The sequence below is a fragment of the Pyrgilauda ruficollis genome, unplaced genomic scaffold (genome assembly GCF_017590135.1).
Source record: "Pyrgilauda ruficollis isolate IOZ18807 unplaced genomic scaffold, ASM1759013v1 scaffold7, whole genome shotgun sequence".
Taxonomy (NCBI): domain Eukaryota; kingdom Metazoa; phylum Chordata; class Aves; order Passeriformes; family Passeridae; genus Pyrgilauda; species Pyrgilauda ruficollis.
The window spans coordinates 7,576,295-7,602,201 of record NW_024528821.1 but is presented as its reverse complement, the minus strand read 5'-3'; the positions used below and the strand labels follow the sequence as shown (position 1 = coordinate 7,602,201).

The 25,907-nt window shown below is 46.4% G+C and overlaps 2 protein-coding genes across 2 annotated transcripts; both read right to left on the bottom strand.

Annotated features, from left to right (window-relative positions):
• Positions 1–1,897: 1,897 nt before the first annotated feature.
• Positions 1,898–8,606, bottom strand: SLC25A5 (solute carrier family 25 member 5). The gene is made up of 5 exons (XM_041485026.1): positions 8,475–8,606; positions 3,749–3,923; positions 3,146–3,632; positions 2,890–3,030; positions 1,898–2,293 (listed from the first exon to the last, which is right to left on the bottom strand). Exons 2-5 carry the CDS (start codon positions 3,857–3,859, stop codon positions 2,136–2,138), a joined length of 897 nt encoding a protein of 298 aa, XP_041340960.1. The 5' UTR covers positions 3,860–3,923; positions 8,475–8,606; the 3' UTR covers positions 1,898–2,135.
• SLC25A43 (solute carrier family 25 member 43) lies at positions 5,307–22,652 on the bottom strand. Its single transcript, XM_041485024.1, has 5 exons — positions 22,302–22,652; positions 19,614–19,855; positions 18,442–18,614; positions 8,475–8,609; positions 5,307–7,422 (listed from the first exon to the last, which is right to left on the bottom strand). The coding sequence occupies exons 1-5, from the start codon at positions 22,571–22,573 to the stop codon at positions 7,219–7,221; spliced, it is 1,026 nt and encodes a 341-aa protein (XP_041340958.1). The 5' UTR covers positions 22,574–22,652; the 3' UTR covers positions 5,307–7,218.
• Between the last annotated feature and the right edge of the window lie 3,255 nt (positions 22,653–25,907).

Here is a 25,907-nt window from a genome sequence, read left to right as displayed (position 1 = left end):
TGCTCCCAGGGAGCTGCCAGGAGGGGGGCAGTTTAAACCACAGAAGGCCTACCAGCCTGTAGTACTCAACAGTGGAGTGCAGGAGAACCCCTTGTGGGCTCTGCCCTGCATCTCACACCTGCCAGAGCTAAAAAGAGCTGTGAAACACATTCTTGTTTCCTGAATCCCCAAAGCAGTCAATAGGGCAGGGAGCTGAAACCTATTTTACTCAGTGCCAGCCCTGCACCCCAAGTCCAGTGCACAATCTGTAGGTCTTAGGGACTCCCCAGCTCAGTTCCTTTGCAGCCTGGCACACAGCCCAGCTCAGTGCCTCAGTCACCCATCACTGTGTGCAGGAAGAAATGATGCACCTACCTTATTGTGCCAATGGCCTGGCCATGCAACCCCTGTGGAGGAAAGGACAGGGAAGGATGCCCCATGCTCAGCAACCAGCAGCATTTCAGAACAGCTCTTGAAATCCAGGAGAGCTTAGCAGCAGGAGGCTGAGAGCCCTTAGTTAATAAGCTGGCACTTGTACAACAGGAGAGGGCTCCCTGGTAAAGGGAGCCATGGCACAGTCCCCTGCCAAGCTGCTGCCTGTGCCCCAGCACTGCCCACTGCCTGTGGCATTGCTTCACATCTCACCTTTACAGCTTGTTTCACCTCCACAGCAGGCAGTGGGGGGATCTCACACTGCAGCAGCCCAGGGGCAGTTGAAAATCATCAGCAAGGACAATTGGCTCAGCTGTGAGGCACAAGACTGTCTCCCATGAGGAAGGCCCGTGCCCCCTCACAGGGACCCTGGCAAGCCACCACCACCTGCAGCAGGAAGGTGCTGTGCTCTCATGCCTGGCTGCCCTGCTTAGATTCTAGCAATAAAAACAACTCTAGCCCTTTGCAACACAAGGTCTTGTTTAGTTGCCTTGGGCAGTGCCTGAGATTGGTTTCAGTGATTGAAATCAACTGCTTTGAGCAGGCCTGAGCAGCCAGAAACACCAAAGGCATGGGGGAAGTGAAGAGACTCACTGTCCTGAAGGGCAGAAGACCAGGAGAGCATCCCCTCACCACTCCAGATCCCCAGGCAGAAACCAGGCAGCTCCTCTGGGGTGACTCAGACCTACAGACATATCTGGGTAAAGGCCACACCACACACCTTGCCCCATCTTGCAGTTTCCCCCAAACTGTCCCAGCAGCATAAAGGAATTTTCCCCTTCCCCTGGAATTTTGAACCTTAAGCTCCAGGGGTAAGGAATGAGCCTGGGAATGCACCTCCCTGCCTAGCAAGCACAGCTGGTACAGAAGCTTCTCTGCTCAGCTGCTGAATCCCCACAGCACAGCACCCTCTGTGAGAGCAAGGCCGACCAGGGAAGCTACAGAACAGCAGCAATTAACTGCACTTGTGTCCTCTGGCTGCCTACATGCCCAGTTAGGTAGCTCAGTTTCTAAGGCAGAGAACATGATGCCAAGCTCTGCTCCTCCAGGGAGCAGGAAACACTCCCTTAGACATTCTTCCAGCCTCCCAGGCATTCAGTGCCATAGGGGGTGCTGTGCTTTACAGACAGTTTAGGCACTTGGCATCATTAAAATCAGGCTTCACAAGCTCCAATGAGCAGACAGGCCAGAGGCAGGACTGTGGCACACAGTCCATCATCTCTGGTTAGTGCAGTCTCAGGGAGGTCAGTGGATGAGTCCTTCAGAGCTGCCAGTCCCCATTCCAGCCTACACCACTGGCTTCCCCTGGGGCGGAAACACTACCTAGCCTCCTTGGCAACCTGCACTGTGTTTACCTGCCAGTACTTAGCAGGTACCAAGGCTTGCAGGATGGAGGTGGTTCATCTTCCTCCTCCTCTACAACTGTTGAGACTCCCAACCCCCTCATACTTCAACTGCTGCAAGAACAAACATGAGATGAGGAAAATTGGTTTCAGATTTTTATTTCTCTGTACTTTTTAAGCAGGAGTGACTGAAATAGAAACCATCATGAGTCCCATCAGGGGGAATAGTTTGATAAAGACAGGGCAAGCAGCCACCCCTGCCCCACGCCAACCTGTACAAACATCAGCTGCCACTGTTTAGTAACTAGATGGTTTTCAAACAAGTCCATGAACAGTCATAGACTACATAGAACAACATGCCAGTTCACAACAGGAAACAACTTATGTATACTTCTTGATTTCATCATACAGGACTAAGACAAAAGCACCACCCATTCCTCGGAGTACGTTTGACAATGCACCTTTGAAAAAGGCCTTGGAGCCCTCATCCCGGGCAATCTTCCGCCAGCAGTCAAGAGTGCCAGAGTACATTATGTCAGCTGCAGGAGACAGACAGCTTTAGGAACTGGATGCCCACAACCCCCAACATCCAAGTCAAACAGCCTCATGTATCTACTATTTACACCCTCAAGTGTATCCCATTTCTTGGCTGACTTTCTCCAATACTAGCACATCAGAGACTGCCCAGGAGAGATGCTGCTGCTGCTGCATTGTCTCTGGGAGACACTGGAAGGACCAGTTCAAGCAGAAGGCAGCAACTCCTTGCTTTGACAGCAACACTTGCAAACCCAAAAGCTATTGCACAGCTGGCCAGGCTGTGCCTGCTACGGAGGCTGCCTTTTCTTGTCCCAGAGACACTGGCTTGCAACATCCAAGGGCGAGTTCTGCTGCTCCTACATACTGACATATACCTGACTTGTGCATGCCACCTTACAGGTGTGCTGTACAGGCCAACCCATTCGTGCCCCTTCCTGTCACCTGCTTCTGCAGCCCCTCCTACACCCCTGCTTACAAGAGATGAGGATATCTACACAGGCTGATGAAAGCCAAGCCACTCTGCCCTCACTTCAGCTCCACCACCAGCTATTGATTCTGGGATGCCCAATAACTCTCATACAGTGAGGAGGAAACTCACCTCCTTTCCGGCCAGACTGCATCATCATGCGTCGACGAACCGTATCGAAAGGGTAGGAGGCCAAACCAGCCACAGCAGTGACGGTCTGAGCAATCATCCAGCTGACAACAATGTGGGTGTTCTTTGGGTCTGGAAGCATGCCTGCAGGAGAGAGGCTTTGATGAGAATGGCAGGTAAGCCACCAGCACTATCGAAATGCACTTCAGGCCCGCCACAGCCCAGCATCTCCGTTTTTGTGCCGTTTGGGCCAACCTACCCTTCGCGGTGTCATAGATGCCGAAGTAGGCTGCTCTGTAGATGATGATACCCTGGACAGAGACACTGAAGCCCTGGTACAGGCCCCGAAGGCCATCTGAGCGGAAGATTTTGACCAGGCAGTCACCGAGCCCACTGAACTCCCGGTCGGCCCCGGCTTTACCCACATCCGCTGCCAGGCGGGTTCGGGCAAAGTCAAGGGGGTAGACGAAGCAGAGGGAGGTCGCGCCAGCGGCACCCCCGGATGCCAGGTTACCGGCGAAGTACCGCCAGAACTGGGTTCGCTTGTCCACGCCGCCCAGGAAGATCTGCTTGTACTTATCCTTGAAAGCGAAGTTGAGGGCCTGGGTGGGGAAGTACCGGATCACATTGGCCAGGTTGCCGCGCCAAAACGAGAGGATGCCCTGCTCCCGCGGGATGCGCACCACGCAGTCGATGATGCCCTTGTATTGCTTGTCGGCGGAGATCTGCTTGCTGGCGTGCTGCACCTGCAGGGGCCGAGATGCCGCGGTCAGCGCCGCTCCCCCGCGAGCCCCCGGCCCACGGCCGCCGCCCCCCCCCTCCTTGCGGCGACCTTGGGGCGGCCCCGGCCGCCGGCGCTCACCTGCAGCAGTAGCTTGACCCTCTCGATGGGCGCGACGGCGGTCTTGGAGATGGCGGCCGCCACCCCGCCGGCAAGGAAATCCTTGGCGAAGGACACGGCCGCATCGGTCATGGCGGGAGCGGCGGGAACGGCGCGAGCGGGAGACGATGCCGGGCGAAGGAGGCGGGAGGCGGCGCTGAGGGGGACGCCGCAATGGCCGTTAATATAGGGGCTGGGGCGCGAGCGTGGGCGGGGCGCACGTCCTGCTCGCCCATTGGCTGCGGCAGGGGGCGTGGCCATCGCAGGGGGACGGGGCCGCCGTTGGAACTGGTGGGGGGCACATGGCCGCGGTGAGGGATGGGGAGCGCGGCACGGGCAGCCCGGGATGGAGCACACCGGGACAGGGCAGCCTGGGATGGAGCTCCCAGGGACAGGGCAGCCCGGGATGGAGCTCCCAGGGACAGGGCAGCCCGGGATGGAGCTCCCAGGGACAGGGCAGCCCGGGATGGAGCACACCGGGACAGGGCAGCCCGGGATGGAGCTCCCAGGGACAGGGCAGCCCGGGATGGAGCTCCCAGGGACAGGGCAGCCCGGGATGGAGCTCCCAGGGACAGGACAGCCCGGGATGGAGCTCCCCGGGACAGGACAGCCCGGGATGGAGCACACCGGGACAGGGCAGCCTGGGATGGAGCTCCCAGGGACAGGACAGCCTGGGATGGAGCACACCGGGACAGGGCAGCCTGGGATGGAGCTCCCAGGGACAGGACAGCCCGGGATGGAGCACACCGGGACAGGGCAGCCCGGGATGGAGCACACCGGGACAGGACAGCCCGGGATGCAGCACACCGGAATGGGAGATCCCGGGATGGAGCACGCCGGGACGGGGCACCGCGGAATGGAGGATTCCACCAGCACCGCGGGCAGCACACGTATGCGGCCCGGCCCGGTCACACCGCCTGTCCCTACCGCGGGCACAGCACGTGGCGGTGACGGGGCCATCCGTGACCACGAGCCCGCGGCGCACGCTGCAGCGGGCGGGCTCTGAGGCTGCCCCATCCACCGTTCAGGGCCCATCTCTCAGCCGCAGCCGAGCCCCCGCTCGCAGAGCCAGGGGACGCTGTCACCCTGCACACACAGCGCCCAGCAGTGACCGTGCACGGAGTCCCTGTGCAGCCACAGCGCTGAGCTCAGCTGCGATGCTCAGATGCTCAGCACAGCCCAGCAGGTACCCGCCCCCCATCGCACAGCGGCATCCAAACGTCTCTCGAGTAGAACTTCACCTGTCCAAGAGTTTAGCCTTGCTATTGACTTATTCTTCATGGTCATACACCATTGCACATGTTAGTGATCCACTGATGAAGGGCTTTCTTTCAGTGACGTCTTAAATATTTTAGTACTGCCTCTTGGGGATTTATCATGTGTATTTGTGATTACAAAGGACAGGCTTTTAGTGCTTGATAGGTCGTAGGAGTGCACTATGATGCAAAGGTGGTACTAGCACATCAGAAACAAGTTAGAGATAACTTTTTGACTCACTTGACTCTTACAAGGTTTGAAGAGTTGATCAGACATTCATATGTACCCATTCAATATTTAAAATCTATTTAGAAATACAGTATTAGTAAAAAACATACAGGTATGCTTGGACAAGGCAAGAAATCCTTTCCTCCCCAACATGCTTACAATTCACATCTCCACATCCATACATGTCCAGTAAGTCTCAGTATTATTACCTGTACTGTGCCCATGGGAAAACTGAGGCACAGAGAAAGAAACATGATCACTAGGCAGGTTGATTAGAGTCAAAAGCACTTACAGCCTCAGTGTGATGCCTGAGCCACCAGATCTGCTCTCTACCATCTTAATTTTTTGCTTTCTATGCCTGCATTTCTTCGTTGAGAAAAAAAGTCAGTATGAAGCACCACTGCAGCACAGCAAGTCCATTAAGAGAGATACTGCAAGACTTCAGCTGTAAGATACATCAACAATTAGTTCTAGGTGCAAGGCAGTTATCCCAAATCTTTCTGCAAGTTTCTGTCCACAGTTACAGACTGTTCCCGCATGGATTTGCCAATGCCTCATCGTACTGTGACATGTTCTAACCAAGCAGTTTCTGAGATTTACTTATTTTCACCCATCAGGGGTTATAAACAGTGCAAAAACACAGCTGAGGAGCTGTGTAGAGCAGCAAATGCTGTGCCAAGCCCAAGCTGCTGCAGCTCAGGCTGGAGCCAGTGTGCACACACCTTTGTGAGCTGCTGTGACTCCCACGCTGCCAGGGGCACTGCCAGCTTCCCACATGGACATGGGCTTTGGGTTTTCTATCAGAAGGCACTGGGATGGGGCTGTTTCATAGCTGAACTTCTACAGAGGAACTGGAGCACCACCACAGTTCCTCAGGTATAACACGAGATGATTTTTGTTGTCCAAAAGCTGCCAAGAGGCCCATCTGTGCTCTTGCAGAGGTTCCTTCCTGCAGGACCTGTCTGCAGCCCCTGGAGCACTCAGCTAAAGTGGATCAGTCACAGGTGGTGTGCATGGTGCTAATCTCTGTGCAAGTTCAGAGCAGCATGGTAGCCTTAGGTCTGTGCACTGGAACTAAAAAGTGGTCTAATAAAAAAATAGAGCTTTAAAAGTACCTAAAGAACATGACAGAGTTTGTGGCTCTGAAATATCTAACACATTTAAGAACTGCATTTTCCAGGAAATATTTCAGTTAGAGTACTTCAGGAAAATTGTTTTTCAAAGTGTGAAGTAATTCACGTACATGCAGTAACAATGCACGAGAAAGGGAGGAATATTTTTGAGTATGCACTTAAGTTTGCAAGGTTGTCATTCCAGTGTATTACAGTCCATTTTGCACATTGCAGTTCTGTCTTATTAAAAGCACAGTTGCAGCAGCATACATTCATCTTTATGCTGGAGATTCAGACAAAAATATTATTCTCAAGTACATCTCAAAAACTAAGTGGGTTTGGGAGTGTGACTGAACTAAGACTAATTCTGACTCTGTAGAATGCTACATCCACACAGTATTACTAAAAAACCTGGAGATTTCAGTAGAAATTCTTGCATGTTGCATGTATTTTATTCTGTTTTATTATTTTTGGCTGACTTGGTATCTCAGATTGCTTTAAGAAAATCCATTTTCTTAATGCTTTTGGAGACAATCTATACTCTCATCTCTATTCTCTTGCTTTTCTGCACCTGGTTTAATCTCATATGGCTATTCAGCTTTAAAAAGCACCTAAAATAATGCCATTTCAAGTTCAGTAGTACAGAGTTTTCAGACTAGTTGCATCTTTCCTCCTCAGTATGTGCTTGCCAGACATATACTTAATACCCAGTCAGCAAATACAATACAGATTTATTCTTTCCTGTCACAGGTGTCTCACTACAAGAACCATGCAGTCCACTGAAATGTCAGTACCTGTAGCTCAGCATGTCTTTCTTGTAAAGGTATTTGTATATCTGCAGTGGACACTCTGATGTCAGTTTTCAAGTGCTGATTTCCTCGGCTTAAGGCTTTCCCTTCGGAGGAGCTTTAATTCTCTCAGTTCTTGTGGGTGTAAGCTCTGGTCAACCCCAGGTGTTAGCTTGTAATTTAAAGGAGATTCAATATAACCATTTCTGTAGAGACAAACCCGCTTGCAGAATTCAAAGGTGCTAAACATAACACCGAAGTATGGCACAATCTGATAAAAAAGCAATATAAGAAAAAAAAAATTAAACTCACTAGCAGCATCCATAGCTTAGACGTTTTAACAAGAGGGAACTTCTAGGACTTCAGATCTGATCTAATAATAGATCTTGTCCTCATTTATGTAAAATCAGAGTCTCATCTCAAGCTATGCTGGCAGCTGCAGTGTGCTAAAAGTAGGAGTTTATTGTTGTTACATAACTAATTATAGCAATATTGTGAGGAAGAAGATCTGTGCTACCCAATAGATTACCAGAACTTGTCAAATACCCAAGCACATCCTAAGCAATCTCAGCAAATCCTGGCAGGAAATGTGGAATTTATTCTACATACACTGGAGTGACTCCATGATTTTCTTCTTTTGCCCCATGCAGAACCAGCAGCTCCAGGGCCACTGGCTTTGTATCAGCCAAGGTAAGGCAGTCACAGGCAGGCCATCACAATCAATCCCACTGTCACTCAATTAGCACTCATTAGCTGACCTGTAGTACTCTATGTAGGTAATCCTCATCACAGAGCTATAAAATGTATTTATGTAAATTAAATTACCTTCTGTTTAAGCTACCATGCTTTATTTCATGCTTTCAACTCAGCGAAGGCTGCAGTAACTGACACACATGCATTAAATAGCTGGCTGAAAGCACTGCTTTGGACTTCTGAGCAAGTGGCTTGTACAAGCAGACTTTTTTTACAGCTCACTACAACATGTCAAATGACTGAAGCTCAGGTCAGAAGGAGAACTTGTTTAGCTGTCCTAAGTGGATTGCTTGCAATCCCCCATCCACTCCACACCTTGTGTGTTAGGAGCACCTACTTCTTCAGAGATGTTGAAATGAACTTTCAAGATACCTAGAAGCCAAGCTTGGATTTGGGGAAATACAACCAAACCAAGTTCCAAGGCTGGTTTATAACCTGTCTTGTCAGTGATTCTGTCATCTATAAGCTACTAAGTACAAAGGTATGTCATAAGCTTTCTATCCCCAACTGCCCAAAACTGGCTTGATTCCTTCAGGATAGTATTTGACTGGGGTGAAAGCAAAACCTCACCTTGAGCAGACTGGGTGTGAGTCCACTCCAAAGTCCAAGCACACCTTTGTTCTTCACAGTTTGCCGGAAGCAGTCAGCCATGCCAGTAAAATGGACATCAACTCCTCCATAGTGGGGAAGCCAAGGACTCTGGGCCTGTCAAGAGACACCCAGAGGGATTTAGAACAAGCAGAGAAAACCAAAATAATTAGTTAGTTTCTCCATCCTTGTATGTAAGGAACAGTCAACACCAGGTTTCAACAGACAGATCTGGATTCCTCCCAGAATTATCTAATTTGCATTAAAATATAAATTAAAAATGGAAAGAACTCACTCTTTGATAGGTATGAAAGTGAACAGCAATTTCACACAGTGCCTCCTTTTGTACCATGTCACTATTATAAATAAATCCCACCCTTTTGAGGACAAACCATCTGAACCAGAGCCACATATGCCATCAGCCCCATGCCAGCTGCTCAGGTCGAGGTAGAGACATTTCACACTCCTGGCAGTGGAACACTATGAGAGGGAAGGTTGGAGCCACACTGCCTTCCTGTAACTCTGCTCAAACCAGCTGACTTGTCTCTGGCTGCTGAGGCTGTGGCTGCACTGCTGTGACAAGCATGATCTGTACTACAGGCTGAGGAGCAGCAGCCCAGCAGGAATGGAAGGATGGAGATTTCAGCCCAGGCTGTTTGGTTCCACCAAGGGCTGCAGGTGAGCAGTTGGTGCCCAAGCTCCTTCATCAATGTGTTCAGTTGATAGGGACTAGCTGAAGTTACCTGGGGAGAATCCTGTTGGCTGGCAGCTGAACTTCCAACTGCAGTACAGCGTCTCTTCACATGGAAGAAGTGTAGTTGGTCATTTTTAACAGCTAAATCCTTTCTTCATTAATCTCCTACTGTGTTAGCACAGACAGGATAACCTGACCTTGAATAATCCCATCCTCATCCATCTGTGCACATGCAGCCATGGATTTATTTTGCATTGACAAATCAGGGTTTCACTCAAACACATGGCAAGTGACACTTCGGTGTCAGGGGCCCAGGACACAGATTGATGCCTTGCAAACTGATCATCCTAAGGTAGAAGTTTGATAAAAATGGGGCTTGTACAGTTAATTGATGGATGAATATGGATATCATGATCCACACATTGATCTGAAACACCACACTGTGCAGTGATTTTTCACTCCTTCTCTAGACTAGCCTGTAGCTTCTCAGAGCTGCTAAGCCTATGACAAGCCTCATCAACTGACAAGTGGTGATGACATTTTCTAGGTGCCTTAGCTGTAGCACTTCAAGTACTTGGCAACTGAGATGCCGCAAAGGCAAACAGATCAAAACTCACGCTCTACGTATATAAGAGAAACTGCTAACCAAATTGTTATGGGCAAGTCTACTGTTAAAATTTAAAGGCTGAAAAAAAACCCCTGATAATCCCCCACACTAAGGGCATGTCTTCTTTCTAAAAAAACCACAGATCATAATTTTTTTCTCATTTTTTTCTCCTGATTGAAATGCATGTGAAATACCTCTTATGGCAGGTAACAGGTAAAAAACTTCTGCACATGTCTGTACTGCAGAAGATGCTGAGTGCTCAAACTGAGACTTCAGAAACCAGTTCCATAAGAATGGTGATATTAGCACCAGCAATGCTTAGAAGAAAACTAAAATGATTAAAGTATCCCTAAAAATGCAACAGCAGTCAGAGGAGAACTGGATTCAAAACCCTGTTCTGCTTTCTCAACTGTCAGTCAGGTCGCACAAGGGCTTTTCTTTTTTTGTAAATAAAGTTATAAGCAGCCAAACAGTAAAGAAAGACAGGTTTCTGAAATGTTTCAAGAACACAAGAATACTATTAACATGTGATTCCCTTCCTTTTTCAGTCCCTTTGTGATAGGCAGGGCATTGCCTGACAGAATTTAACTGCATGAGTTTGACTTAATCCCCTTCATTACTGTGCACACTGCAAAGGCACAGATCAAAGGTTTGATTACGGTACTCTTGCCTGCAACACCAAAAGAGGTGACAAGCACAGTGCAGGTTTCAATAACACAGTAAACACCTCCAGAAGGCAGTTTAAAAGGAACAGGTAAGTCAAGCCCCTAGGTTTCCAATCTGCCCATAGACACTGACCTTTTAAGAGATTTACTGAAATTATTTATAGTACCATTCCCCATAGATAGAGCTGTTTCTAAGATTTCAGTCTGTGAAGTAAAGTATGTGTTGCCAGCCTTTCTGCTGTACAGGAGCTGTATGCTTCTAGGACCCTACACACAGTAATTCAATAACAATTATCCACAGAATCTCAGAATCACCTACTGCAAGAGGAAAACTAAAAACCGTATCAGTGTTGCAGTTAAAATTTCAGTGCTAAATGAAGTTAAAATGCATTAATAAAAGAATAATCCTGCAAATGTGTTTCATTTGGTAACTGTTCTTCATGAAAAGGAGTAACTGTGGGTTTTGGTGGTTCTTCATCTAAGCATGTCCACCACAGCGCAACCCTCACAACCACCCTATGGCATCAGAGCCAGAAAATGGAAGGAGCAAAACAGACCAAACTGGTTTTTCTACCTCCTTTGCAGAAACCTACCATGACATACAAATCAAATAGCTAATCTCATCCCCAAAAGGTCAGGTTTATGATAAAGAATTTAATGCACCTCAAAGCAGCTGGATTTCCTTGCTTTTGACACCCCTTGACACTATGGGCTGCTGCATGGAAACCTGTTTCTTTTGAAGATTTCCTTCCTCCCAGCTGCAGCTGTCTCAAACTGCAGGAGGCTGGGGTCCAGCTCCCTGTGCTGGTAACAGAGAGCCAAGGTGGTAGCAGGGCTAAGTTGCTTCTCTTTATACCTCTGATGGGCAGTGGGCTCTCTAAATGATTAAAGCACATCAAATGCAGAATTGCCTCCACCTGCTCTCTCACAAACACAATATTTTTACATTCAGAGCCACCAAGTTGATTATGTCACTGCAACACATCCACTGTTCTACTGCAATACTCTAAACCCAAGAGAGACATGTACAAAAACATGCCCAACTACCTGCAAGCAATATTATTTTAAAAGAAACAAAATATTTAAATAAGGGTGCAGTGTCATGACTGCAGGTTAATTGTTACAGGTAATTGTTACCTGAAGACTCTTCAGGCACAGTCTCTCCCATTGTCTGCATTGAGAGGTGACTGCCACAACAACATAATCCCATTTTGGGAACTGATCTCACAGACCTTTTCAATGACCTCCCTCAGCCCCTCTCCTGTGCAAATAAAAACTTTTCACTTGTTTTTTGGGACATTTTGGTTTGCAATTATTTGTATTCACATGTATCAGAGACTATGAATTCACGTATTTAATCCATGTACTTCCCCCCTTTTCCCTGCTCATGAAGTTTGTTGGCACAAATATTTACTGTTTATTTTTTGAGTAGGCATTACTCTTGGCACAGAGTATGGAAGATAATTAACAGTGAATAGCTGTCATCAGTGGTATGCTACCCTGATGGTGGATAGAGTAAAACTGCTTGTTATTTACTTATTTTCAACAGATTCAGGTGTCCTACATTTCTGATTGCTTAAAAAAAAAAAAGTACAGGAAGACAATTTACACACAGCTCAAGAGTTCACACTTTTAATCTGGAAGCTTAAAAAAGAAATCTTTGCAGTCTGGGTTAATAAGGGCACAGGCAACAGGCAAGTGCCGCTGTAGTTCAAAGGAAACTGAAGGTCAAGGATTGCAGTTTTCATTCAAGTTAATACCACTCCAGTCAACAGAAATTTCACTCAAGTGAAGACTAGATGCTTGAAAGAGTGTTACATTCCACTACAATGAAAAAAAAAAATAAAGTGTAAATACATGTTAATATTTTGGGGGAAAAGGCATCCTCTTGGGCTTAATCAATTCTTCCTCCTAAAGGTCAGCCTTACTCAGCAGTCATTCCCTGTCAGTGGTTTGGTAATGCTGACTGACCCCTGGTTAAAGTCCACCCAAAGGTATTCAGGCACAGAGGAAGGTAAACCATGGCAAGCTACCAGGATATCAGTTCAGAGCAGCACAGCACAGCTGACCTCCAGCGTTCTGCACTCCAGGAACACCTTGTCCCTTCCCTGTAACCTGAACTGGGAATAAATCATGCCTTTCTGGGAAGAATGGCACCAAGTGAGCAAAATAGCTTCATGCTTGGTCAAAAGGTTGACTCTTTGCTTTAGATATATATCACCAGGCCTGTGTACCCTGAGGCTTCACAGTTTGTTGCAGAATTCCTCCTTTGCTGCTGAGCCTAAGCTTCCTCTGCTTTAACACCTGCTGTGTGAAAAAGTCTTTATACAGAATATAGAAGTCTCTTTCCTCAAGGCAGTGCAAATCCCTTGCACGGGCAGCTCTGGATGGCTTCCAAATGCCTCATGATGGTTCAGCTCAAGCCCTTCAAATGGGTGCAACATTTACATGTACATTAACACTGATTTATTTAATGGTGCAAACCCCTAGGCAGACTGGCTTGGTCCCACACTTCACACAGCGGATGGCAATGCTAGCTTCTGCATCTCCTGCTGTCTGTCTAGGAACTGAGGAGAGAACTAATTTTTAACAGGACTGGGCTTTTCACAGGTCATACTTTCATTTGCCTTATGTGGATAAGTCAAGGATTTACACAAAATCAAAATAAATCACCTATAAAAGAATCACAGAATCACGGAATGAACTAGGTTGGAAAAGAGCTTTTGAGATCATCAAGCCCAACCTATGATCTAACACCTCCTCATCAACTAAACCACGGCACCAAGTGCCACGTCCAGTCTTTCTTTAAACGTGTCGAGGGACGGTGACTCCACCACCTCCCTGGGCAGATGATTCCATTGCCCAATCACTCCTTCAATGAAGAATTTTTTTCTGACATCCAACCTAAATTTCCTGTGGCATGGGGAAAGTTTAACTCAGTCTTAAGACTGTGTCCTCTCATTGTGTCACTTGTTGCCTGCAAGAAGAGACCGACCCCCATTTGACTACAGCCACAGGGAGCTGTAGAGAGTGATCAGGTCACCTCAGAGTCTCCTTTTTCCCAGGCTAAACAACCCCAGCTCCCTCAGTTGTTCCTCACAGGGTTTGTGTTCCAAGCCCCTCACCAGCCCTGTTGCCCACCTCTGCATGTGTTTGGGGATCTCAGTGTCCTCCCCAAACTGAGGGCCCAGACCTGGACACAGCATGGAGGTGTGGCCTCACCAGTGCCGAGTACAGGGGCAGCATGACCTCCTGCTCCTGCTGGCCACACTGTTCTGATACAGGCCAGGATGCCATCAGCCTTCTTGGCCACCTGGGCACACTGCTGGCTCATGTTCAGTTGACCAGTCCCCCCGGGTCCCTTTGTGCCTGGGCATTGTGCAGCCACTCTGTCCTCTGAGCACCTGTAGCACTGCAGCGGGTTGTTGTGGCCATCAAGAGAGAGTTGATCAAGTTTTAGCTCCGGTTAATGGAGTGTTTTCCATAATTAGTCGCCTCACATGTCACAGGTACATCCCTCTAAGCACAGACAAATGGATACAAGGCTGTCCTGTATAACTGATGCAAAAGTACCCACGCTGGGGGTAGCAGTAATAGCTGTACCTCCAGAGCCATTACTGCATTAAGGTTATGTCTGTAACAGCTGTGTGTGAGCAGCAGCAAACCCAGCCTGTGTCAGCTCCTGTCTGCTGCGTGAGTTTATGGAGTTTAAAAAGGTGGGCTGAGTTAACCTGTCTGATCTGTCCCAAAGCAGATTAAAGTGCTCTCACTCACACCACACTGATGACAAAGCTGAGGCACTGTAAGAGGCTGGCACACATGATCAGCTGGCACTACCATACCTCAGTTTGGGGGCATGGTGGCCACTTTAGTGGCTGGGGAGATCATTTGGAGAGAATTGCATTCTGCTATCTCTCAGACTTCCTGCATTTCAAACAGGTGCAATGTGTTCTGCTTTTCTTCAGCAGGCCACTGTGTTGCAGTGCAAAGCTAATCTACCTCAAGGTATTACATAATTATTACACCACAGCTTGGATGGACAGGTTGAGAGTCAAGGCAGACCTCACAGCTAAAGCAGCCCAGTCCTGCTTCCAATTCTTGATATACAATTTCTTCCTCTTATCCAGTTTTCCTACTAACACTGTTCAGTGTTCCAGCTTAACAGACAGCCAGTCCTCGTGCTTTTCTCCCATGGAAGTCTGGGGATCTAAGAGAAATGCTTCTGAGATTTGTTCAGATTCATAAAAGCTGATCTAGGCTGTTACAGAAGGCAAAGCCTACATTATGCTCCATAGCTTTCTTCAGGCATTGTGTCAACCATTTGCCAGACCAAATACTTCCCTAAGCAGCAGAGCAGCATTCTGCAACGACTTCAGAAAGTGGTATAAAATATCTTTGTAATAATATCAATGAAACAATAAAAATTGCAGGTAGCTCAAAGTATTCAGATATAGTAAAAAAGGAAAGAAGGGATTTTCCTTAGACCCAGACTCATTCAAAGTAATATTTCCCTGCTAAAGGCAGAAAAAAAAAACTGAAAAAGAAAAAAGTGTTTTTGTATGCAAGTCTTGTATGCAAGGTAAAAAGGGCAGTACTTGAACATGGCTTAGAAACTGGATTTAACAAAGAACACTATATTGTGAGGTAAGGAATGAAAGCCAAGAATAATAGTGAGAATGATATAAAGATCAGTAAGATTTTGTTCAGAAAGTAAAACATCATAAAAGTAAGTCAGAAAAACACTTACTATAGAACATGACCCTCTCTTTCATTAATCCCCTTCTACAGATGCACAACAAAAGCTATATTTCCATGCTGAAACATGCATACAGTACCTCTGAATTCTCTAACATGCCAATCAGGAGCAAAGTGAAAAAGGGAAGACAAAGGAATAAGATTAGGATAAGCACAATATAGAGGACTCAAATATTCAGTAAGATTTACTCATATTAATTAACATTTATTTTAAGAAAAACATTCAAGTATATATAGCAAACACAGCATCTTTAAAAAAAAAAAAAAAACTTGATAAAGCTAATTCTAACAGCAAAAGTGGAAGAAGCCATGGTTACAGAACAAATCTGACATCATAAAGCATCACCAAAACACAATTCTTCCTCAGAAGAGCTGAGGAAGTAGGAGCTGACAGTCAGCTCCTACTCCCACAGCTGTCAGTGACAGAAGCAGCCAACGTCAGAAGTGTAGGATTCAGACATGTAAAGTAAGAAAGGAGGAAGCAAAATTATTACAATGGAGATCAAAAATAGCACCTTATCCTTATGAATTCTCCCATAGGAGAATTCATTTCCTAGTCTATGCAAACAATTCTAGCATTGTCCAGATGAGATGAATGGAGCTAATTCTTCTAAGAATGCCTAGCACATCAGGTAAAGATCTTAATGGGATGTCCTGGTCTCATGCTTGTACTCTACCCCAGAATCAATTGAGACAACCTTCTGTCCTAGTTTCTCAGTTTTTGAAGTTCCTGATAATGTCTTACAACTCCCTGGCTCCCCATCACCAGCAGCTTCACTGGAAAAATCTTCTTTAAGCAACATACTCCCTCTATCTCTCAGGCTGGTGGGACAAAAGAGAGGGAAAAGGAATCTGATACTGACTCCCACAGTGTGCTGGGTTCCTCTTCATACACCATAAATCCAGCATTCACTGCTTCAAAAAAAGCCCATCACTTCTCCATGTGCACTGCAGAGCACACACAAGGCTCAGAGGTAGTTGAAGGCTTTGCTAGCCCCCTCTTCCTATCAGCCAGAAAGCTGAATCACTAAATAAACGCTGCTCAGAATGTGTGAGAAATACTAATCAGAAGTATTTGTTCCCTCATTTGCTACAGAACTCTGAAATGTCTTGAAGTTCTGCTCCTTTTCTTTATTCTCTCCTTTCCAGGTCCATCCTTTTTCATGATACTTTTCCTGGTGCTGTACTAGGTATTTCTCTCTTCTGTCCAGCACCCTACAAACTGCACAGACCAGCAAGCACAAAGCAGAGCTGATCTCTGCAAAGCTGGACCATACCCTGGTGCTAATTAGAAAACCCAAACTTCTTGGATAACCTTGCAGGAGTTCCAGTGCTTTCTTGGTATCAACGTGGGTTGCAGTTTTCAACAGGTCTCTTTTCTGGACAACTCTACATGAATTACGTAATTTTCAGCACCCAACAAATTACAGGATTTCACACCTAGGGAGCTTGCTCTTTTGAAACAGCTTTGCCTTCTCCCGTGCCTTCAGAATAAATCACTGAACAGGAGGTGTTTCTCTAAGCTCAGGATTCACTATTCAGTGTTGCAATGCACTTATGAGGAAGGAACCCTCTCTGTTGATGAGCCTTTTGTTTTCATGCAAAGTATTTTTAGCCTCTCTAAGTCCTACGTATTTAGGCAATAAATCCAGTTCCTGTGCTGCCTGAAGTGCTGACCAGATGATTAAGCCTCCCCTCGGTGGAAGAGCACGGCCTAGTGGCAGGAAAATAAAACACGGGCCTGTCCCACTTCTTCACATGCCGGTCACGACACAGCCCGACACAACACAGCACACCAGTTACAGCCAAAACCACTTCTGAACTGATCACAAAAGCTCAGTGTTCAAGTACCTGTTGCATCGACAGAAAATATTAAAAGGGAAACAGCACAGTAAATGCCTTTATTTTCTTTTATTCTTCAGGGCAACAGTACTGCTGTGAGCCTAAGGATATAAAGGAAAAGAAGCCCTGTAAGGGGTATTTGCTTTTCTTAGATCTACTGGTACAACCGGAAAAAACGATCAAGTTTTCATGCTCAGAATTTTTCTGAAATATTTTATAAGATACCTGATGAAAGTGCTCAGTGTAAACTCTGACTTCTGGACACATCAGCTACGTGACCTAGTCTGATAAATGCCCCTTACTCCTCCTACTGAGGTTCTCTGCTACGAGATGGAGAGAGGGCAGCGAAGGCTTCTGTGACACAGCACCTGCACCCTGAAAAGGGGAACTGGGGAGCAGGAGAGGGAAACGCACAGTTTCACTGCCCTTTTGCTACCTTGTGACTTGCCAACCAGGCTACCACTTGATGAAGGGTGCAAGGACCTATATAAGGCTGCCACAATTAGTGCTTGTTTTTCTAATAAGATCACAAAAGCTTCCCATAAATCTGCATTCCCAGGAACTAGGCTGAAAACCCAAACTCATATGCCCCTGTGAGAGAATGACCATATGATGAAAGCTATTCACTGTCTCTCTACTGATGAAGTTCTAATGAAAAGTCAACATGAGCAAGTGAATTATCAGTGAGATGGAAGCTGTGGGATAGTGGTTGTTTTGAGGGGTTTGGGTCTTTTTTAGATCAGTATTGTTAAATTCCTGGAAAAAGGATCAGAAAGCTATAGTAACTCTCCTTTTGCTGATGCTCCAGGAAAACAGCAGCACCTGCAGCTGGTAAGTCAATTGTTAACCAGAGAAGTCAGAAATAAGAACAAGGATAATGATCCTTCAGACTTAATACGGAACAAGTTTGTACTGTGGCGAGGCACAAATGGCAGACACACAGGCTCTGAAAACCACATGGATCTCATTCATCCTGACTACCACCAAGGGAACTGAATTTCTTCAGCTGGCAAACTTTCAGCCTGTATTCACTGAAGGTTTGCCAACTCTGAATTTTGAGAATTTGGTGGAACTGCTATGAAAAAGGAAAGAAATAAAGCTACAGAGATGGAGTCTGAGAGCATACACATATGCCATGATAGTACTTGAACTCACATTAAAGGTATAACAGCCCATTTGTAGCAATGATTTCCAGAGTTTAAAAACAAAACAACAAACAAACAAAACCCACTAACGAGCAAAAAACCCAACAAAACCAAAACCAAAGTCTCTGTAGCCTACTGGTAAGGGAAATAAAGTGGCACCCATGATCACCTAGCTAGTCTTGTCCCAAGCTCTTGCACCAAGCACCTATGACAAAGAACTGGTAACATGGATGTTCTGTACCTGCATCTTCCTCTTGACAGTCTCAAAGGGGAAAGAAAGTGTCTGTGCCACAGCAGCTGCTACACAGCCATTTACAAAGTTCTGAAGAGGAGTGAAACGAACTATGGGTTCTTGCCAGATTGTGTCCAGACTGATGTAAACAAAGAATGAGCCTGCAGAAAATGGAACAGCACCTAGAAAGCAAACCAGACAGGATTAAATCAACACACTGTACATTAAGAGAGGAGAGCTGCCTGTCACATAACTAGAAAGATGGGAGGAGCTGCTGCCAATTTACACCTCACATTCCACAAACCCAACCCAGATTTTGAAGAACTTTACTCTTTAGTCCCTGGTTTACCACCAAAGACCCATGTTGTACCATCTAGATATGCTGACAGGGGCATACATTCACCTATTAAAATGTGCACATTGTCAGAATTATTAACTGCTACAGTCTCATGAGAGATCAGGTGTTTCTCCAGGTTCTCTCTTGTGACAAGCTCTTTCCCAGTCCAACCCAACCCTAGCATTTGCACAGGTAAACAGAGCTATGTCTTCAGTCAGGCTGATGAGGGGTACTTCTGGCCTCTTTTGCTTGTTTTATGCTCTCATCAGTTTTATAGTGGGATTATACATCTATTATTATTGTTGTTATGCATTTTATATACAGTCATATTGCAAAAAAGTGAACTCAGTTAAATGGCATTTCTAAAGGCTATGCAGAGTAAATAGATAATTAAAAATTAATTTCAAGTAAAGAGAGAATATAATTAATCTTAATTTTTCACACCTACTATACACTACACTTCACACTGGTTTCACTGAACAGCCCAGGAGACACTCTCACACTTGACAGGAATTACAAGCACACTGTGTGTGTGTGTATAAATGTTTCTTAAGAGTTTAATGGTGAAAATTTTGCATCCAAGCACAATTAGATCATCTATAAAAGAAAGAAGAGAGTATTTTGCTGAACACTTAACCATACATAAAATGCTACACACTTGGTCGTAATTTGAAGTAATAAAGCTGCAGCAAAGGTTATCAGTATTGCAGTGCCTTGCAAATCTCCACATTTTCTACAAGAAAACATTCCTATTTGCTTTTGAAATCAAGTGAACAAATGAACACATTTCACAGCTGCAACAAAAACCAGGCAGAGAGGAGCTTTCACCCCAGTGTTGTTTTACCTAATATTGCTGGTGACACACCACGGTAGAGCGCACGGAGCCCCTCTTGATGATAGATCTTGTAAAAAGCGTGAAGAATTCCTTGGTAAGATGGTTCCAGGCGGTTCTGCACGATGAGCCGTGTTTTAATCACATCACTGGGGTACGTCACGGTGGTGGCAACCATGCCAGCCAGGCTTCCTGCCATGATGGCTCTCCAGTGGGAAATATGGCCCAGCTCATCCGTGAAAAGGGTAACAAGACTAAAGCAAACACATAAAAGAAGTATTATTAATGACACTATGAAGAAAACACATCAATAATTAGGGCAGATTATTCTTGATGCAAATGTTCTTCTGTCCACAAGCCACTTCAGCAGCAGGAATTGAAATTTTAGCACGTGCTTCATCCACGATCTTATTATACATAACACCACACAAGCACCCATCTACAGGATGAAAATCTTTCTTTTGTATTTCCATATACAGGATGAAACTTACCATGACTCAAAACACCTCTGCAAGAAATTATCTGATCATCAGTTAAAGACATTGGTCCAACCTGTCAGTTAAGGTTATCACGTAAGAGGAAATATGTAGACAATGACATCACAGGCCTTCTGAGAGCAACTGAACTTTGTTCTGTTACTTATGTTGGGACAGGAAGGTTCCCAGGGACACGCCTCAAGAGAACACTTATGTCCAGGCACTATTATGCTCAGGAGTTTAAGTGTCAATTTGAAAATTTGAAACTGAAGCACAGTTTTAATAGTTACACACAAGTCATACATTTGTGGTGCATTGAAGGACTTTTCTATGACAGGAAACTACTGCATCAGGGAGTAATGTCCTGGAGGCAGCAAGAAGCAAGTAAAAACACCAGAGTTTTTAGGAGGTAAAGAAATGTATTATTCTATTTTGGTAGCATTAACTAAAACATCTAAAGAGCACATCTACATTTAACCTGCATGGTGTAGAACAAAATCATGTGCAAATATTTACAAGTCACTGCTTGCTCAGTCAAAATGTTTTTTCATTTGAATGTGCGTTTTCTACTGCATGACAAATTCCTGCATCTACTTGTCTCAAGCCCTGGGAGTGCCCAGGGCAGAAAGCCCAGCCAAGCAGAAGCAAAAGGGCATAAACCTTTTTTTCCTGAGTGTCTTATGCAGTTCCTAAACCCAGACAGCCTAATTTTCCTGCATCAGGACAAATGCATGGGGTGTCTCTAGGCACTACCTGATAACATTTAAAACTGCCATGGAAAGACAAAAGTCTGTGCAGGGAAACTGCTGAGGGAGTGTGAAGCCACTGGCCCCGGGGTGCTGACTGTGCTCAGTCCTGCTCCTCCTGGGACTGTTTACCTAAGCTGCCCTGTAACATTTCTCTTTTTGTGTTTCTTGCTTTTACATACACCATTCTCCCAGTAGAAAAGACTTTTCAAAACCCCCAAATAGTGTATCAAGGACTAAGCATAGGCACCTTGTATTTAATTTCATGGTAGCCTACTTCCACCCCTAATTCAGAACATCCTGTACAAATTAGACACAAACTTTAGCCTTGCAAAAGGAATACACTGTTTCAAGCTGAACAAACAATGAAGTTATTTTGCTCAAAATCAACTGCTGTATGTTGCTGCAACACACTGCCTTTTCTGTGAACTTTAAATTACATTTAAATTACTATTTGTACCTTCCCACTCACATTATCTTACTCTTTGTTTAACCACTGTGTCTGTTATGGCACAAAAAAGCTGCCCAGTGTTAGGGTCACTTCATTTGTGGTCTCCTGAAGGGCGTAGGCAGTCATGGGCAGATGACTTGCTGGGACAGATGAGTGACAAACCCAGCAGGCTGGCAGCACCAGCAGGGCTGTGCTGCTGCCCAGAACAGAGCAACTCAGCAGCCAGCTGGGTGGAAATGTCATGTGCTATCATGAACAGCTGACTGCAATAAAAAAAAAAAAAAAAAGAAAAAAAAGAATGAAGCCCAGCCCCCAGAGTGGCAAAACATTCTGGTGTGTGCAAACAGCCAGGCACTCCCTGCAAAGGCTGAGAGATACTGGCAGCAGAAGGGAATCCCAGGAAACAGCACGGTTGGCAGAGCTCCATCAGCACTGCTCCCTGTTCATCCTGCTGCAGTCCTTCCAGCACTTACCTTAGTTTACTATCTGTGTATTATCAAAAACAAGGTCTTAAAACAAACAATGTCACATATCAATGTCAAAACCGATCAAATTTGCTTAACAACTCCCGCATGATAGGGTAAAAATATCTGACTTGTGATTTTGTTATTTTCCTTGATACAGACAACATAAATACTTGAGAGTGTATAAATTGATTAAACAAACTGGTTGCAAAAAACAGATGTGACAGCCACACCTGCAGGCTGCACTGTAACTTCATTTCTAAATTAAGAATTTTAACAGACTATCGACCCTTCATCATGTGAAGAATACCTATGATTTTATATAAAATTGCTGGCATATCACCAGGCCCTAACAATCGCTAGGCGTTGAACAAATGAGGTAAATAAAATTACAAGCAAGGCTCCGCGTTTTTGGGGAGAAGGGGCGCACACCCAGCAGAGACAGACATTAAACGAAACTCGGCACTCTCCATCCGCTCCCCCCGCTGTTTCGAGGGCCGGCGCGGAGCGCAGGTCCCGGAGCCCCCGGAGCCCCCGGAGCCCCGCGCGGGCCGGTCGCTTACCGGCGGGAGGCGGCGAGCTGCAGGGCGCTGTAGGGGCACAGGCGCAGGCAGGCCGTGAGGTTCCCCTTCCAGAGGGCCCGCACGCCCTCGGTGCGGCACAGGCTGCGCCCGGCGTCGCGCAGCCCCCGCCGGCAGTGCCAGGTGCCCACCTGCGCCAGCACCGTCAGCAGCTCCAGCGGCGCCGTCAGGCTGAGGCTCAGCGCGCCCGCCAGCCCGGCGCAGCCCAGGCGCTGCAGGGCGGTGACCCGGCCGTCCCGGCGCAGGGTGGCCATGGCCCCGCCGTCCCGCCGCAGCGGAGCGGAGCCGAGCGGAGCGCACGGAGCGGCCCGGCCCGGCGCGGCCACAGCGGGGCGGCGCCGCCCGCCTCCGCCGCCGGGGGGCGCTGTGGCGTGGGGCTCCGCGCGCCCCGGGAGCGCGCTGTGGAGGCGGAAGGAAAACCCGGAGCGGAGCGAGGGCAAGGGCCGGAGCGGAGCGGCGCTGCCCGCGGGTGAGCCCCACGGTGCCCCGACCCCTGCTCGCACCTGAACTCATGGATTTTTACATTAATGCCATTTCTGTAGCTGGGAAAAAGCGCCCTCGCAAAAGTGACCCAGCTGCACTCAGGATACACCCCGTTCTCCTTACAATTGAACGTGCTTCCACAGGGAGCGAATGCACACCTTTCTCTTCACAATTAAATGTATTTCCAGAGGAGCGAGTGCACAGAAAAAAAAAAAAAAAAAAAAAAAAAACCAAAAAACCACAAACCAACCAACCGAAAAATTAATTCCAGTCAAACTGAAAGCCATGTTCAGTATCTTCTTGCAGTGCATCCAACAAAACGTGTCAGATGACTCAGCCTGCCTCTGGCAAGCATGCTCTGCTGCTGATCCAATGGACTATTTCTAGATCAATAGAAGAGCTAAAAGACATCTCTCTGGAATTGCATCTCTCTCCAGGAACTCAGCTATTTATGGTGTTGTATTTTCTTGGTGAGAAGAAAGCATTTAACCATCAAGGAGGAGAAAAACAACAATAAATGGGTATAACTTGCTATACATGATTAGTGTTTAGAAACAGAAGATTTCAAATGTTACTTCAAGACTTCAAAGAAAAGGGTGATATTTCTTCCAGATTTTTTCTTTTGTTGCTCATCTGCACAAGACAAACCTCAACTTAAGATTCTTACTGAGCACAGGAATTTTCCATACAGTCTTCCTATTTCCATTACTCATTTTGGGGCAAGTTTTTCCATACTTGTTCTGGCTGATAAAATGAATCACCAGCTGACCTCCACCTCCTGCAGCAATCCTTGGAGAAGGAGGTGGTTGGTGTGAGTCTATTGTTATTTTTTCTCCTTTGTAAAGGGGCCTGCCAAAATAAAACCACTCATATATTAAAAAAATTGGTATGTTCAAGGTCAGGCTGGATAGAGCTTTGAGCAACCTGATCTAGTGCAAAGTGTCTGTGCCCATGGCAGGAGGGTTGGAACTGGATGATCTTTAAGGTAGTTTCCTTCCTTCCTCTCCTTCCTTCCTTCCTCCTTCCCTCTAAGCAAAATCACCCACTACAATACATACAAGCAATGTTGTATCATTGTTATTTATGAAACAAAACTATGTGAGTTTTCTTACCATCCCTTGGAACAGGTTTCAATTTTCTATTTCAAAATTAAATACAACTCTGAGGTTTAGGTTTTTAAATTAAATTAAATACAAGTCTGAGGTTTGGGTTTTCTACAGACTGTGCAACCTAGAGGCAGTGGATCTATACCTATATTCTCAATGAGGAAAGTTATCTTAGCTTTAAAATTGCTTAAGCAGTATGTAACATCCAGATGTAATTCCTGGAATGACATTACCAAGCCACAAGCAGAAACACAGCCAAGAGTATTCCTTTTATGTATTTAAACAAGCTTTTATGTATTAACACAAGCTTTGTGTTCAGAGTTTCTTCCAACCATCTTCCTCCCCAGCCTAATCCTGAAGCTTCCAGAGAAGTTTGTCTATGTGCCCTGGTTGCCAGGCTTTAAAGCAAACTCTTTTGGTTGTGATGTTGCTCTGGCATTCCCTGACTCCTTTCCCAAAGGAACCCTCCACACTGCCCCAGCTCTGTGCTCAATCCCAGCAGGCAGGATATTCCACAATGGCAAAAGACCACAGTTTACAGTGGCTTGCTCCCTGAAATACAAATATAAAATAGATTGTATTGACACATAATTTGCTTAATTACAGGCAAGGAACTGGTTTCCTGCATCTAGGGGACACACTCTCAGATCTTGAAAGAAATAGCTTTGTATGGCTACATGAAACCTTTTATTCAAGAGCTGAAACATTAAAGTTTCTCAACTTGCAGGTTTGGAAAAGCAGTAGGGGAATACAATGACCCTGCTGCTGCAAAGTGATCTCAAATGCCAGATTGCCTGTTTGGGTTTGGAAAAATTATGCAGAAGGAAAACAAACATCACATAACTTAGAGTATATTGGAAATTTGCATCACCAAAGCACAATTTTATCTTTTAAGATAAAAAACCCTCAAACAAATGTCAGCATAGAAGCTGAAGCACAAGAAGCAACAACTGTGGAGAAGGCACACAGACCAGAACAACAATTAGTAGGCAAACATAGTATCTTTGTCTTATCCATTCCTACAGTGAGAAAACACAGACCTGCTTTTAGGCACACAAAACTGTAACAGAAGCACACTCCCACAGTAAATATATGTGTACCCATTGGTCTCGGGTTGTGATTGCATACATAGCAATTGGACATTGCAGAGTGGAAATGGTTGGTGCACCCCCTCTGCCTGCAGCCCCTAGCCCTGTGTGTGTCCCACAGTCACCACCCATCCTGGTCACCACTGTATTCATCCAGGAGAAGAGGGAAAGTGTCTGTTTTTAACAAGGTGGATGAAGGATATAAAAGGTGTGTGTATATATATATATATAATATATGTATATATAAAAGGTTGTACAATTGCATTGCATTTAGAATACCGCAAGAGACAAAAAAGCCAAACTGAAATCTGAGGGAATATTTGAAAATATGACTACCCTCCCTTGAATCCCCTCGGAGATGCTAAATTCAGAACAACCAAGGCAGCGGGGATGGTACCATGAGCAGCACATGGGTGAGCACTGCACCACTGGGAGCTGACAGCCGTACCTGCAGAGACAGGACAGCGCTTTCCCAGTGGGAAAACACCAACAAGGCAGTGCTAAACCAGGGAAAGGCTGACATAAACCCTCACACACTTACCACTCGTGAGCAGTGGTGGATGAACTACCTTTGCTACAGGACAAAGGAAAACACGGTATCGCACCACAACCAAGCGAGCCAGCTCCGAGGAGTAACCTTTTCTCCGAGGCTTATTTTTAATACAAGGCACACACACGATGCCCACAGGCCGAAGATGCCGGCAGCAGGCGGCTGCAGCCGAGGCCGCGCAGGTCGGGGGCGAAGGGCCGGGCAGGAAGAGCAGCCACGGCACCTGCTGGCACTCGCTGGGCGAGTCGCTCCTCAAGAGCGCCCTGAGGCCGCACAGAGCACACAGCGGCGGGCAGGCGGCCGCGCTGCGGAGGCGGGCGGAGCGGAGGAGCCGCGCCCGGGGGCGGGCCCGTGGGCGCTG

Bases quoted from the DNA above. Each gene is read 5' to 3' on its own strand.
- SLC25A43 (XM_041485024.1), bottom strand. From the start codon at position 22,573: ATGGCCACCCTGCGCCGGGACGGCCGGGTCACCGCCCTGCAGCGCCTG. The intron at 18,615-19,613 runs GTAAAACAACAC...TTTGCTTTCTAG, and splicing joins TGTGTCACCAGCAATATTAG to GTGCTGTTCCATTTTCTGCA. The intron at 7,423-8,474 runs GTGAGGTTTTGC...CTTTTTTATCAG, and splicing joins TCACACCCAGTCTGCTCAAG to ATTGTGCCATACTTCGGTGT.
- SLC25A5 (XM_041485026.1), bottom strand. From the start codon at position 3,859: ATGACCGATGCGGCCGTGTCCTTCGCCAAGGATTTCCTTGCCGGCGGG. The intron at 3,031-3,145 runs GTAGGTTGGCCC...TCTCTCCTGCAG, and splicing joins CATCTATGACACCGCGAAGG to GCATGCTTCCAGACCCAAAG. The intron at 2,294-2,889 runs GTGAGTTTCCTC...TGTCTCCTGCAG, and splicing joins GCAGTCTGGCCGGAAAGGAG to CTGACATAATGTACTCTGGC.